This window comes from Sycon ciliatum, chromosome 1 (assembly GCF_964019385.1).
Source record: "Sycon ciliatum chromosome 1, ocSycCili1.1, whole genome shotgun sequence".
NCBI lineage: Eukaryota > Metazoa > Porifera > Calcarea > Leucosolenida > Sycettidae > Sycon > Sycon ciliatum.
In genome coordinates, this window is record NC_088643.1 from 36,890,055 (window position 1) to 36,905,263 (window position 15,209).

A 15,209-nucleotide genomic window follows, 5' to 3' on the forward strand; every position below is an offset into this window, starting at 1 on the left:
GGTGTGCATAGGTAGCTGTCTTGGCCGTTTTATACCGATGTACTCCGTGTGGTGTAAACCAGGTGTGCGTTGGTGGTCGATTCACATGGCTTCGCTGGTTGTGTGGATTAGACAGTTATCTGCCGCTATTCTTGATCTGTCTCATTCAGATCTTGTCGGCTATTGTTCCTATAAGAGAAAATCTGTGGTTCACATCCAGCGCATTTGCAGATTTGCGTGCTTCTCTTGCGACGGGCATATACAATATACATGGTGCATGGTACTGTACTTGGTGTGTGTGTGTGCGTGTGCGTGTGTGTATGTGTGCGCGCGCGCGCGCACACGTTGGGGCTTGACCGTGAGCACTTCCAAGACGAAGGTGATGGCCGTAGGTGATGACTTTGCTCGGTGTGGCATACAGCTGGAGTCTGGTGATGTTATCGATCAGGTAACCAGTTTTACCTACCTTGGTGGTTCTCTAGACGATAACGGTTCACTGGATGGCGAGGTAGCGGTGCGGCTGGCTAAGGCATCACGCGTCTTTGGCTCCTTGCAGACGCCAATATTTCAATACAAGCCCCTATCCATACACACAAAGAGACTGGTGTACAGTATAAGGCCATTGTACTCACCACTCTGTTTTACGGTGCCGTAACCTGGGCACTGAAGGCGACACACCTGCGGCGGCTGACCGTCTTCCATCATGCGTGCAGCCGTGCCATCCTCGGTGCATCCCGCTCGACGCAGTGGCAGGACAGGCTCACCAGCGAGGAGATCGCAAAGCGTGTCGGACTTCCGGTAGTCATCGGTGAGCTTCTGCGATGCCATCGTCTTCGCTGGCTTAGTCACATTGCCAGGATAGATTCCACCCGTCTCCCCAAGCAGGTCCTCTTCGGGGAGCTTCCGTTGCGGTGCCCCAGTCACAGCCCCAGGAAGAGATGACGTGATGTGGCTATATGTCGACCTGACCTGGCCATGGCAGGGATCCCGGAAAGTGACTGGTATGACTGATGTGGCACAAGACAGGGGAGAGTGGAGGAAGTTGTCTTGTCGTCCTTGTCCTCCTCCACCAGAGCCAGCGAAGAGTTTTTAATGCACGTGTGGACGAACATTTCGCCGGGCGGGTGACTTGAAGTGTCACTCCCCATATTGCTCAGCTCGCACGCTATCATCGCACTAGCGATGGGCGTCCAAGGTGTGTGTGTGTGTGTGTGTGTGTGTGTGTGTGTGTGTGTGTGTGTGTATGTGTGTGACACCTTACCTTTGTGGAGATCGAGTGTCGTTGATGTTGTGCCACCACCACCACCATCTAAGCCACCTGTGCACTGCAGTGTTTGCGACCGTCATCTTAGTGCGTCTGGGTACAAGCGGCATAGGTGCAGTGCGGCCCGTCAACTTCCTGTCAGCCAACAGCCTGGTGCAAAGTCGTGTCAGTGTTGTGGTAGATGGTTCAAGAGTGCTGGTGGGCTGAAGGTACATAAGTGCCCTCTCGCAGGTTCCTCCCAACAGCCTTCGGACTCTGTCGATCCTGCACCTCGCCTAGTGCTTCAACACCAACATTGTTGCCCATTCCACTGCCCGTCATGTAACCGGTGCTTTCGATCTGGCCTTGAGTTCAAGTTCTGCTGTGCGTGCGGCGAGAGATATCGCAGACAGCAAGATCTGCAGCGGCATGAGGCCGGATGTTCTGCCGCGACGCCGTGATGCTACCCCTTTGTTCCCCTCCTCATGAGGGCAGCTTAGCCGTTTAACGGCAGCTGTTTGTCAAGGTCAAGGTGTGTGTGTGTGTGTGTGTGTGTGTGTGTGTGTGTGTGTGTGTGTGTGTGTGTGTGTGTGCGCGCGCGCACGTGTGCATGGCCGCTTGCGCGTGTCTCGAGTAGTTGTCGGCTTTGCATGCGCGGGTGCACGGGTGATACTTCACAAAAATGGTCGCAAGCTAACAAACTTTTAAAATACTTACTTCAGCGTTGCTACAAGGAAACAGGGGGGGGGGGGGGTCTATTCCTTCCCACGGCACTAGTTGTAGTGGTTGTTCCTGATCCTGTACTGTAGATCTACTATCTATGCATGATGGCAAGAGTTCATAACTCTTGTCGTCTTGATGAACTCTTGGACTTGTGGGTTATGATCTCTTGTCGATGGGCATGGTGTAGAGGCTACACTCGACGCTACAGCCAGGCTAGCAGTGAGTAGTAAAATACCATGGACACAGTCATATTTTGACGACTCCCGGGGGGATCCCGGATTGAGTGATCGAAGGGGAAGTCCCTCCAAGCGACCTTTCAACTCACTGCCACTGGACTCCATGACCCACTGGCATGGCACTGCCCGGATCCTTGATCCACGCTGTTTCTCGTCATGACTCGACTGTGTACAGTCTGTGTACGTGTAGTGAACAGTCGACTTTTTGTAGTATCCTACATCGTCGCGTACCTCTTCATTTGAACGAATCGAAAATGCCAAATCCTGAGAAGTCTATCTTTCACGTTGTTGTGAATTGAAGTCAGTTTGAGCTAGCAGAGTTTGTTTGGAGTAGGGATCAGTGGAGTGCCATAATCATAAACCCCTGGACCTAGAATTGAGCTAGCTTTCTATGAAAGCCAAGTGCAGGCTGCTTTTTTTTTTTTCGAACAGCACCCACTGAAAAGGCAGTCGACGAGAAGTAACCAATTAAATAGCCATGGCCTTCAATGACTTAGTTGGAGGTGAATGTGGTGGTGCAAACCCACTGATGAAACTTACCTCCCACTTCACTCATGATAAGTCCCTGCGACAGGTTGGTTGAAGAATCGCAGCTTAGCATCATACTGGCTTGAGTAAATGTCCATGTAAATTGTTTTTTTGTGTGTGTGACTGTGTGTGTGTGTGATTTTTGTGTCGAAGGAGGGCCTTGCACCTGCCATTGAGCTTCATCAGCAGGTAATGTGAAAGTGTTTAGTACATGTTTGTAGGTTTGCACATACAAAAACAAAACAAAAAAACAAAACAAAATCATGTGTGGGTGGGTACCAAATGCCACCAAGATATGCTAGGGATTGTCTACATTGCTAGCCGACAGCCTAAGCTATTTAGACAGAAGGAGTTCATGAGGAAGCTAGTGTTATTTTGATTTCTCACCTCCTTGTTATAGTTGTAGTGCTCATAATGTTTAGCGCAATCTGCACCATCATTTCGAATTACAGTAGAGTGCCGATTATCCGCACCCCTCGGGGCACGGGCTATCTCCATGAGGGTTCGGATGAGAAGATTGTTCGGATAAGGGATCAGTCACACATCTATCTAAAGCATTTTCGGAGAGAGTTGCGGTTGCTCGCGACAGGGCTCAATACACCAAGGTGCAGAGCCTAGTACACACACTTGAGAGGAATCAAAAGCGTTTCTGCTGTAACACGGTTCTGCTGATCGGTTAAAACCGTGAAACTCAGAGTTACAGCAGAAACGCTTTTGATTCCTCTCAAGTGTGTGTCTACTAGTCTGTTCCTCCAGGAATCCGCGGACAGAAAGTTGAAATTCTGCGCAGAATTCTGCGGCACAAATCGCTACATTATGCGGCGGATAGCGTGAATTCTGCGGCAATACTGCGGTATTTCTGCGGCGCTGCACCGGCGAAAAGACATGGCTATATGCTATGTACAAGTATCAATAAAAAATTTAGTGGTCGAAAACACACGATAGGCTCAATACAGTAACGAAGAAAACTGGTACAGTTGCTGTACTGTCCATTGCACCTGCACATCATGCACATCCAAATTGGAAATATCAAAGCAACGGTCAGTCAAAGGCATTACAGTCCATGCCAAGGTTGTGGTACAGGTGGAATCCTGATAATTCGAAAATTTGGTGCATTCCATTTGTATCTAGTATTATTTATTTATTCCCGTAGCTATGCAGAAGACGTTACTTCAGTAACGTCTGGCGCTAGCCAGGGTCCACACAGCTTTAATTTGGTGTTTGTTTGTTTGTGTGTTTGTGTCACGCCTGGCGCTATCCCGTATCTGTCCCGTACCGTACCATCAAACACAGCTGGCCACATACAGCTGGCCGCAATATTATAGGGCTTTCAAACGCAAGATCATAACGTGTAGCAACTTTTAAGAATGAGTATGAATGCGAAGTGTATGGGGGAATGCATGTAGGGCGATAGTGCGGGTTCGAATCCCAGGTAATGCCTGAAAAATAGGAGAATTGAAAAATTTATAACATCCCATTTCTTTTTTTGCCGTCATCAAGGCGGTAGACGGTGTCGTATTACCCTCGACCGTACCTGTCCCGTACATGTCCCGTACATGTCCCGTACCGTACAATCAAAGACGGCTGGCCACAATGCATATTCAAATAGGGCTTTCAAATACAAGATCATAACGTGAAGCAACTTGGAAGAATTAGTATGTATGCGAAGTGTATCGGGGGATGCATGCAGGGCGATAGTGCGGGTTCGAATCCCAGGTTATGTCTAAAAACGAAAAGTTGAAACTAATAAGAATTTATAACATCTCTATGCTTTTTTTGTCTAGGTCATCAAGGCAAAAAAGCATAGCGTAGGGCCCTGAGCTTCCAAGCTCTCTCGTTTTGGAAGTGAAGTGATCTTATGCAGCGAAGAGACCGTAGTTGGAGAGTTTGAAGTGAGGTACCCTGTAATACCGCTTAATTAGAAGTTTTTCCAGGACCGATTTCTATCAATACGATTCCCACATAACAATTTCTGATAATTCGAGCCTCGAACTGGACACGTCCGGTTAATTAGAAGTCCCACAGATTACACTTACATAGAAAATGTGTGGGATTTGTGCTGATAATTCGAAGTTAGCAAAGTGTAATTCGAAGTTCACTGTACACTGTGCTGGTCAGTTCAGTTTGCACGAGCAGGCTGTGCCGGTCAGTTCAGTGTCCGTAAAATTTGTGCCTAAGGTCCATAGCGCAACTCTGCGTGACCATGAGAGCATTTTGACATACATATTGTGTTGTGGGTTCATGTTTGGATAATTAGAATGTCCGGATTATTAGAAGTTTTTCCTGGCATTTTGAGGTTCGAATTATCAGGATTTCACCTGTACAACATTTTATTTATTTTATTTATTTATTTATTGCAGCATCTCATAGCACAGTGAGAACACCGGCCAATACAAAGAGAGAGGGTGTTAGCCAACCACGGCAAGGAAGGGAGAAGGGGAGGAGAAGAAAAAAGGAACCGGCATGGATAAGTAGTGATTGCAACAAAATGAGAAACGCAAAATCAAAGTCAAGGCGCGACAAGGCTCTTAAAAAGGCGGAGGGAAGAAAGGTCCTTAGCTTCTTGGGGAAGCGCCAGCCACGCAGAGTACGCAGTGAAAAGGGGAGAGTGAAGTAGAAAGGAGGACTTGGGTTTCGGAAAGGGAAAGGGAGTTTCTCGTGCTACGGGAAGAAAACCAGTTGAAACAGTGGAGGTGAGGTGGACACAGATTGAGTTTGAGAGAATGGATAAGGGTGACAAGATGTGAATTACGTCTCTTAGACAAAGGGGTAGTGTGAGCAAGGGCATAAAGGGTGGAAGATGGGAGCATGCGGGGTTTCCGGAGGAGGATTTTTAGAACTTTTTTGTGCTGAATTTCGAGCTTTTCAGCACGGGTTGTGGAAATTCCAGCCCAAGCAGTATCTGCATAATCAAAAATGGGGCGTATGTAAGCTGAGTAAAAGAGGAGTTTACAAGAGATTGGGAGATGGTAACAGTGAGAAGAGAGGATTCCTAAAGATGAACTTGATCGTTTACATATGTAATCGATGTGGGGGTCCCATGAAAGATTAGAGTCAATGAAAATGCCAAGATGCTTATGGCTGGAGACTATGTCTATAGGCTGGGGGAAAGTGGGATGGAGGAGGGGCGGAACATCAGGCTGAGAAGGAAAGAGCATGATTTTAGTTTTAGACAGATTGGGCGATAACCGCCAAGACGACATCCGGGAAATTACTCTTTGAATCCCGTTAGCTAGGTTACTCATCAGGCCAGTGATGTTAGGAGATGCCCGTAGGAGCGTTGTGTCGTCTGCGAATAGTGATGTGCCCGGGGCAGCTGCGGGCAGATCATTGACGTATAAGATAAAAAGAAGGGGGCCGAGGATGGAACCCTGGGGAACTCCGGATAGTACTGTTGTGTCGGCTGAGGACGTCCCATGTACCGTGACGTACTGCGTTCGCCCAGTTAGGTAAGATGTCAGCCATAGCAGGGGATTGCCGTCTACAGTAAACGATCCACGAAGCTTGGCCAAGAGCCCCCGGTGCCAGACGGTATCGAAGGCCTTGGCAAGATCGAAAAAACAGATCCCGACTAGGTCTCCAGCATCCCGATGTCGACACACTAATTGCACCAGGCGCGTCAGCTGGAGGGTGGTAGAATCGCCTCTGCGAAATCCGGACTGAGCTGAACTCAAACGTGACGAGACATGACAGTACAATTGGTCGTAGAAAACGCGCTCACAGAGTTTGGAAACACAGGACAGTAAAGATATCGGACGGTAGTTTGATGCTTCGTGGCGGGACCCTTTCTTGTAGATCGGTATAACATTAGCTGTTTTCCATGCAGAGGGAAAACGACCAGTGCGGAATGATAGGTTGAAAATCAGACATAAGGGGTATGCTATTGAGGGCGCAAGGGACTTTAATACCAGATTAGTGATGCCGTCTGGGCCTGGCGCCTTGTCAGACGGGAGCTTTCGAATGTAACGTCGGATGGCAGCAGTCGTAGTAAAGACAGATGTGAGGCGGTCAGCCTCACCCGACTCCTCGGCAATGGGGGGAATGGGTAGAGAAGGGTCATCAGGCACGGCCACTGAGGCGAACTGAGAGTTCAATGCAGTGGCTTTAGCTGAAGAGGTAGTAGCCTGCTGTGTAGAACTAATGGTGAGTGTCGGGATGTCACGAGATACTTTATGATTTTTTAATTTGCTCACGAACTGAAACAGTGATGGGCGGTTTTTGTCCTGCAGCGTAGCTTGTACGGACCGAATGTATCCCCGGTATTTCGATCGAGTCAGACTCTTCACCAAGTTCCGTTGAGATCGATATACATGCATGTTAAGCTGGGTTGGGTATTTCTTACACACACTGTAGAAATCGTGCTTTGCCTTAATGGCGGCACGGAGGGGGGCATCAACCCAAGGTGGCTGACCTAAACGTCGGCATGAGGGGGAGAGTGGACGCCGGGAGAAGTACCCGAGGTGCTTCTCCATGGCCCTGCTAAGAATAGAGTGGAAAGACGAAAGAGCGTCATCCACGTGCGAGCTGCGGAGGTGACATTTCCAGTGGACATCAGCAAGTTCAGCATTCAGGTCATCCCATACGCAACGTGGCACCAACTTGAAATTATAACCTGGGGGTGTAGGGGTAGATGTTGGGAGGAAGTGATGTTGTAGGGTTGGATTTTTGGACGTGACAGGGAGACGGACTCGACAGATGAGCTGCACGTGGTCAGAGCTACCCAGTGGAGCGGCTGAATCAACGGAGAGGAACTGCTGGGGTGAATTTGTGACGATGAGGTCCAAGCAAGATGACCGGCCACTTGGGCTCCAGTGCGTAGGGAAGTTGACCAGTTGCTCTAATCCGAAGCACCTGAAGGCGGTTTCAAGGCACTGACCCACCGGGGTTGTCCGATCACCAGCCAACCAGCTCGAGTTATGGGCATTGAAGTCACCGGTGAGGAGTAGTGTGGATACAGGTAGATCAAGCGACAGAAGGCAGTCTTCCAGACCATCAGAATATGCCTGGATATCCGCCAGGGTACCACCAGGAGGTCGGTAGGTGGCGCAGACTACGAGTGGACGTTGGGGTGAGTTGGCTGTGCGAAGCTCAAGCCAGATGGCCTCCAAGCCCGGTTGCTGAAGATTCGCCAGAGGCTTCACCGATGTAAAGGAGCCATCTTTCACCAATATGGCTACCCCACCATAACCTCTGGTAGGATTGGCCGATCGAATATTAGAGGTGGGACGATCCCGTCGATGAACTGTGTAGCCTGCCAATGAGAAGAGGTTGGCAGGGGACAACCATGTTTCACACAAACATATAACCTCCGGAGAGTAGATGTTGCACATAACAGTGAGTTCCGCTACTTTGTTGACCACTGAGCGGCAGTTGAGGGAAAGGATGGTAAGGGCAGTATGGATGGGAGGATAAAAGGGATGGGCCAGTGGATTCAGTGTTCCAGTAGTGTTGGGGAAGACAAGGTTACTATTCATTGTGAGAGATATTGTCCGGTGGGCTGGTCAGAATAGAAACGCCATTCCCTCACGGTATGACCCATTGTGTTTGGCCAGAAGGTGTGCCGGCATACAGTATCGGCATCCTTACCCTCGACAGTCACTCTGGCGGAGGCAGTTCGAAAATACTCGGAGGAGTATATAACAAGTGCTCTCAGAGAGCTTTGTGACAAGGACTTCCGCCTTTCTGAAAACACGAGGTTGTAGAGCGAGAAGCTGCGTTCCGCGTCTGCCGAATTCGTCACAGCATTCTTGTACGTGAGTGCCAAGCTTGACAGCACTGGGATTTCACCAGCGACAGACCTCCAGAAGGCATCCAGGTTGATGTTGGGCGTGCCTTCATCACTCTCTGCGGCAACAACTGCTTCAGGGGCGAGCCTGGAACAATACGCTACCATCTCCTCTTTCGGCACCTCTGTGAATCCTGGTATCGCCGCATAGTGGGATGTTGAGTGATTCAAACGTGGAACAAGCAGTGGGTGAAGGATGCGAGCTGCTTTCAGGAACGCTATCGCAGGTTGGCCAGCCGGTGTCATGTACTTGTGCAGTTTGTCAGCCGCATACTGGAAGGCTGACTTGAACAGGACCAGGAGAGTAGACTTCTCATCCGCCGACAGCATGCCAGTGGAAAGACAGGGGCAGTCTTCTACAGTCAGCAACTGGTGAGCCTCCACTTCTCGCTCCAAGCTGTTTAGCGTGTTCCAAGCACTCAACGCACATGGCTTGCGGCTCTGGAATGAGTCGTTCAGCTTCATGAACCGTGCGCAGTTGTCTGATACAAAATTCATCTGAACGCACAAGCTGGTCCATGTCTCGGGATTCTCTGTGACAGCAAACAACTCTTTGACAGAGATTGGTGGCTGTGATGCCAGCTCCATCTCCTGGGCGATGAACTGTGGGTAGAAGTCAAGGTTCTGGACGTGGTAGTTGACAGCATCATACCAGCATCCCCACCTGGTCGAGATTGGGTTTGGAGCCATCGTTGCTGGTCGCTTCCTGCCAGGCGCATCTCCGTGCTCCTCATCAATGTGCTCCTTGAGAGCCTTCAGGAAGCGTGCTTTGCGACCGCCTGCGAGGTAGAACATCTGGCTGAACCACCGAATGAATGCATTGACATTATCAAATGGCTTGCGGAAGCTATCACCAACCAGGTTCATGATATGTGCTAAGCACGTTACATGAATAGTGTTGGGGAAGAGCGCGGCCAGCACTGAGGTGTACGCCTTCTTCATTATAGGCTGCATTGTCGGTATCAAACATGATCACTTTAGCGAAATCAACATCAAAAGCAGTGACGGTCTTCACTATCGCCTGCGATACCGTTGAGTGATTCGTCTTCTCCAGGAAGACAACATCCAGCAGGTGTGCATCCAAGCGCCCTCCGTCTTTCACCTCCATCGTTGAGACCAATATGTTCAGTACATACCGCCCGGAATCATCACTCATCTCATCCAGTATAACAGCGAGGTGCTTACCATGGATTTTCATCTTGAGCGATTCCACATGCTCGTCGAACAGAAGCGGCAGGTAATGTTCCTGAAGCTGGTGGCCTCCAGGTATCGCACCGCCATTCCTCATTCGTTGGTTCAGGAACTCTCTGATCTTTGGATGGTCAGTTTTTGACAGAGGAATGTTCGTCGCAGCCAGCAGCGATACCCACTCCTTGCAAACCTTTTGTTTCTCATCCTTCGCTACAGTGGCTGCCTTTGTGGCCGTTGCGAGTGTCCTCTGGCGTTTCAAAGGGTTCAACTGGCCAGCGACCTCTTCTCCTTCTCGTCGCTTACGTCACTGTCGATGCTTCTCCGACTTGAGGTGGCCTTCAATCGTGGATTTCCGCACATGGTCCACGACATGACTGCAGAGTTTGCAGAAGAGTTTCCCTCCATCTTCGTACAACTCCGAAGGGCAAATATTGACGCGCTCCTTGGCGGTGACAAACTGCGCAGTTTTCGAAGCGTTGCCTTTCTTCTTGCCTGATTTATCCATGGTGGAAACGTCCGCAAATGACAGCAACAAACCACAACTGAGAAACGCCACTACAAATAGTCACTACTGAAACAACTACTCCGCGGCAAACATTTCTATTCTTAAGAAACATCTGAAGGCGCTGCATATTTGGCAGATCAGAGGTCACTGGGGTGAGTTGTACACGCATTCTACTCCAAAACGTCAGGCTCTCAACACCCCAAATGGCCTGGGTTTCTGTGTAAAATTGCAAAACTCCCTCGACTTTGAATGCAACAAAAATAGCGACAGGACACTGCACTGTGCATGTGCATGAATATGAAGCGCGTGCTCGCATTGCCCCCAAACCGTGATTTTCACCGTTCTGCGGTGAAAACTGTGAATTCCGTGGGATATTTAAAAAACATGAATTCCGCGGAATTCGCGGATTTTACCGCGGCCGCGGAATCGCGGATTCCTGGAGGGACAGACAAGTATCTAAACCATGCATATTCCCGCATGTTTTCATCATTTTTTTCATTCTCATAGGCAGTACAACAGGAGCTTCAGGCGCACTTCAGCTCCGGTTTGGGGAAATCAGCAAAAACCTCTAAAAACCTGCTAATTATTATTGTCCAGACCGACCAGGCGATCCGGATAGTTTACGTCCGGTTAATCGGCATTCTACTGCAGTGCACATTTCATCACCACTTCACCACCACCGAGCTGTATAAATTGAAGTCAATTGACATTGTTGTGCCTTGCCATATTATTACCATGTATTGATTTGAGAAGACTTAGTAATGGTACGAAAGGCCCGATCGGATTTACAACTGGCTTTGTTGCTACTTGCGTTAATATGGTTTCCTCCGACTACATCCCTGTTCAAAGTTGTCCTGGTGGTTACCAACAGCCAGTGCATGCCGGAGTATGTGTTGTGATTTGTGTGCGGGGAAAAAATGAAAAAAGACCAAAAAGTAGGGAATCACTGGCCAGAAAAGCCACTTCATAGCTGTGTGGTGTAGACCAGGCTGAATAGTGGCGGTCAATTCTTCAGCCTTGCAAGCTGTTGAATGGCGCAATCCCACTACAAGTTGCTATGGCTTCTGCTGTAGCATCGCTATCATTGCCTCCGGCGATGGGCGTCAAATGGTCAAATGGTCAATGATGTGTGTGTGTGTGTGTGTGTGTGTGTGTGTACGTGTATGTGTGTGTATGCGTGTGTGTGTATGTGTATGTGTGTGCGTGTGCGCGTGTGTGTGTGTGTGTGTGTGTGTGTGTGTGTGTGTGTGTGTGTGTGTGTGTGGTATATGTACTGCTGTTGTTCTTTACAGGAGCCGGCAGCCATGGTAGCAGCAAACACATTTCACATGCAACATTTGCTCAACAGCATACAGTCATCTAACCCAGCGGCGGCGGCGGTGGCATCGGCAGCACTGACCGGTGACATGCAACGCTCCCATGGTGCTGCACCCATTGACATGGCAGCACGCTGGCATGAAGCACACATGCACGGTGCTGCTGGTGGTGGTGGTGGTGAGTGAACACGTGTTTCTTTGTTAGAATAGTGTGATGCCTCTGAACATGTCATGAGCATTTCACCATCATAGTTCAATTGTGGAAAAAGCCACTTGTATGGGCAAGTCAACTTGCATATCATCAAACTAAAGTGATTGGGGAAATCAAATCAAAATAAATAATTGAACACAAAAGCACTACAACATTGGTATTATGACTATTATCATAGTTCAATTGTGCTACTACAGGTTCCCTCGTTAGTACGACATTGGTTACAAGACAAATCTCATTAGTAGACACTGATCCGAAATCCCCTGACTCCTGAAACGCATTTAACAGTCGTACATGCAAGTCCGGGTAGTAGATAATACTAGTTACATGTAGATGACAAAAATTGACCCCCCCCCCCCGGTTGTCTAATAACGAGGGCAGACCTGTACTTGCGCTATGCGGCTGATATACATACACTGCATCGTACGTTGAGACAGGGAGAGCACTGATTTCATTACACTCACATCTCTCTTATTCTGACCTCCAAGTTACAGGCACCTCGGTCTACCGGGCACCCTGTGGGTGAGTTTTAGTGGAAAATTGGAAATGCTACCAATTGTTGTGGAAATACATTATAGTGACGTTATATGGCAGATCTCTGGCCCTTGCCCATTGAGATGTATATGATTCAGAGTTACGGACAAAGTCATGGGTAGTTTCCGGTCCGGGACTACGCGGATAAAATGAGATATGGGGGGATTGAATGAGTCAGGCCTTCTTTCGTTTTGACAGTTTGGTGTCATAAAAGAAAATGCTGAAATCAGCCTCGCTGTTGGTGTTTTCTTCTTCTTTTCAAGCGTTGGGTTGGGTACCGGTCTAGAAAGAGTCGAAAGCTTTGACTGGATAATTTCCTGTATAATACTACTAACTGTGACATATCGACTTTGGACAGGGCATTATGATGTGGTGTGCGACTTCTCTTCATACATGTGTTGTGTGCGATCTCTCTTTATCCACGTGTAGTGGACTGTCCATCTTCCCTCGCACATGTGTTTTGGAGCGTTATTCCCCGTCAGCTTGGACTTGTACTGCCACGAGTCTCCTCTCAATTTGGTTATTCCTCTCTTTCTTATTTAGCCGCTGACCGCTGGAACTCAGTTCCGGCATCGGTCCACCTTGCTGCTTCACCAAGTCAATTTCGTATCGCAATCCTAGATTGGCTAGGGTACCCTGTAAAGAGACCATAGGTCTGTGGGGACTGCCCTAGAGAAATATGAATAAATACTATACTATACTATCCATGTGTTGTGCGCGATCTTCCCTCGTCCACATGCATGGGATATGATTCATCTGACCTAGGTTAAATCTATAGTGAGCCAAAGGCGAAGGGATGACTCAGGTATTTTTGTCTGTATGACATTGTGTATGTGTTTGCTTGTTTATTTGTTTGTTACATTGCTCGCATCTGTATCAGCTGGTGCTGTGGTGTCCACTGCCCCTCTCCACGCAGCCATACACAGGTAGGTTTAATCTGTACTATCTCTCTCACTATACATTCCGTTCAGAAGAGGTTTGGCCTTGCAGATTTGAAAATCAGGTTCGGTCTGAATTTGGCCTCCAAAGCGCGATTGCCAATGTCTTTGGATCTGCAATTCTGTAGGTGTACATTGTTATGTGCACTATCTTTTCTCCTCACTGCCATCACTCTTTCGTCTGGCAAGGCATTCTGTGTCGGTGCAGATGGCACTGATGAGCTCACACATGGTTTTAGAGCACATGTACTGGGATGTTTTGTGATAATCAGGGAAACTTTCCTCCCAAAAGTTTGCCTGCTGTGTGAATGCACCCATTCCCTTGTGAGTTCTCCACCATTTCTATCGTATGTACTGTACAGTACTACTTGCTACTCGCCTGCACATGTGGCGTATCTAAAATCCTCAAGGATCATTCTGTTTGAGGAAAGGTGTTCAGTGTACGAAGGTACCTGTAGTCCTTTTGCACTGCAGCAAGTACTAGATTTGGCTTTCTGCCGGTGTCGCAGTAGTACAGCTATGTCCTACATTCTTGTCTGTTGTTGTTGTTGTTGTTGTTGTTGTTGTTGTTGTTGTTGTTGTTGTTGTTGTTGTTGTTGTTGTTGTTGTTGTTGTTGTTGTTGTTGTTGTTGTTGTTGTTGTTGTTGTTGTTGCTGTTGCTGTTGCTGTTGCTGTTGCTGTTGCTGTTGCTGTTGCTGTTGCTGTTGCTGTTGCTGTTGCTGTTGCTGTTGCTGTTGCTGTTGCTGTTGCTGTTGCTGTTGCTGTTGCTGTTGCTGTTGCTGCTGCTGCTGCTGCTGCTGCTGCTGCTGCTGTTGCTGTTGCTGTTGTTGTTGTTGTTGTTGTTGTTGTTGTTGTTGTTGTTGTTGTTGTTGTTGTTTTTGAATTCTTTATTCTCACGATGGCACCATCGCCAATAAGAGTTGTTGTTGTTGTTGTTGTTGTTGTTGTTGTTGTTGTTGTTGTTGCCGTTGCTGTTGCTGCTGCTGTTGCTGTTTCAAATCTTTATTCTCACGATAGTTGTTGTTGTTGTTGTTGTTGTTGTTGTTGTTGTTGTTGTTGTTGTTGTTGTTGTTGTTGTTGTTGTTGTTGTTGTTGTTGCTGTTGTTGTTGTTGTTGTTTCACATCTTTATCCTCACGATTGTTGTTACTGTTACTGTTGTCGCCACCGCCGTCACCATTGTTTTGTTGCATTGACCGTTACAGCGCGAAGCCTCAACTCTCAACACAACGGGGAAATGTCGCGGCAGGCTGGTATGTAATAGGAAGTATATGCAGTGTCCATACGTGCCAACCGTCTAGGGTTTCCCGGGACAGTCCAGGGAATAGGGTGTTTGTCCCGGGGTCCAGGGGTGTCCTGTGAAAGTTCCGGGATTCAGATGGAACTTTTGAAATTGATGTTTTTCTCATTTTTATGACGATTTTTCAGCGTTTCCTCGAACTAGATCCGTTGTAAGTACACACAGCGCCAGCTCTCGTGTCCGCAAGTGCAACTCGTTCAAGAGTAGAAGTTTACTTGCAGATTTCCTCATGTTTCTCCTTCTCTTGTAGTCAAAAGAGGAAGTCGTCAACTGTGACCCAGACCGTATCCACAAAAAAATGAACAGAGCCTTTTCTTTCAAGGAGGATTGGATTCACAAACACAGCGTCGCACAGAGTTCTATGGGCAAGGGCTACCTGTTTTGCAAAGGGTGTCCAAGTCATGTCTGTCGCGACGTCGGTGGTGAGAATCAGCTGAAGCAACACTGCAAGACGGAAAAAAACCTGTAGAATTGCAATGGATCGCCGGTAGTCAACATACATTTTACTTGTGCAGTTACAGCTCAATGCAATGACATCCTTTTTTTCCGTAAGCAGCAGTCGATGAAAAATACATCTGCTCATGATGGATGCGGTAAAAAACTTGGTGTCCAGGGAAAACAGTAAGAATCAAGGGAATTCAGCCTTGTTGTCCAGGGAACTAAAGCCTCCAGGTTGGCATGTATGAGTGTCTGCAACATTGGAATGTGATAATGTCACTAAT

The 15,209-nt window shown here is 48.1% G+C and overlaps 1 protein-coding gene across 1 annotated transcript in view; it reads left to right on the top strand.

Annotated features, from left to right (window-relative positions):
* Positions 1-2,402: 2,402 nt before the first annotated feature.
* The window catches only part of LOC135823952 (peroxisomal targeting signal 1 receptor-like), a 52,524-nt gene continuing 39,717 nt past the window's right edge, over positions 2,403-15,209 (top strand). Inside the window, exons 1-5 of the mRNA XM_065336834.1 lie at positions 2,403-2,755; positions 2,863-2,898; positions 11,483-11,684; positions 13,132-13,177; positions 14,393-14,440. Coding sequence (XP_065192906.1) covers positions 2,660-2,755; positions 2,863-2,898; positions 11,483-11,684; positions 13,132-13,177; positions 14,393-14,440 — 428 coding nt within the window. The 5' untranslated portion in view covers positions 2,403-2,659. The remainder of the gene's footprint in view (positions 2,756-2,862; positions 2,899-11,482; positions 11,685-13,131; positions 13,178-14,392; positions 14,441-15,209) is intronic.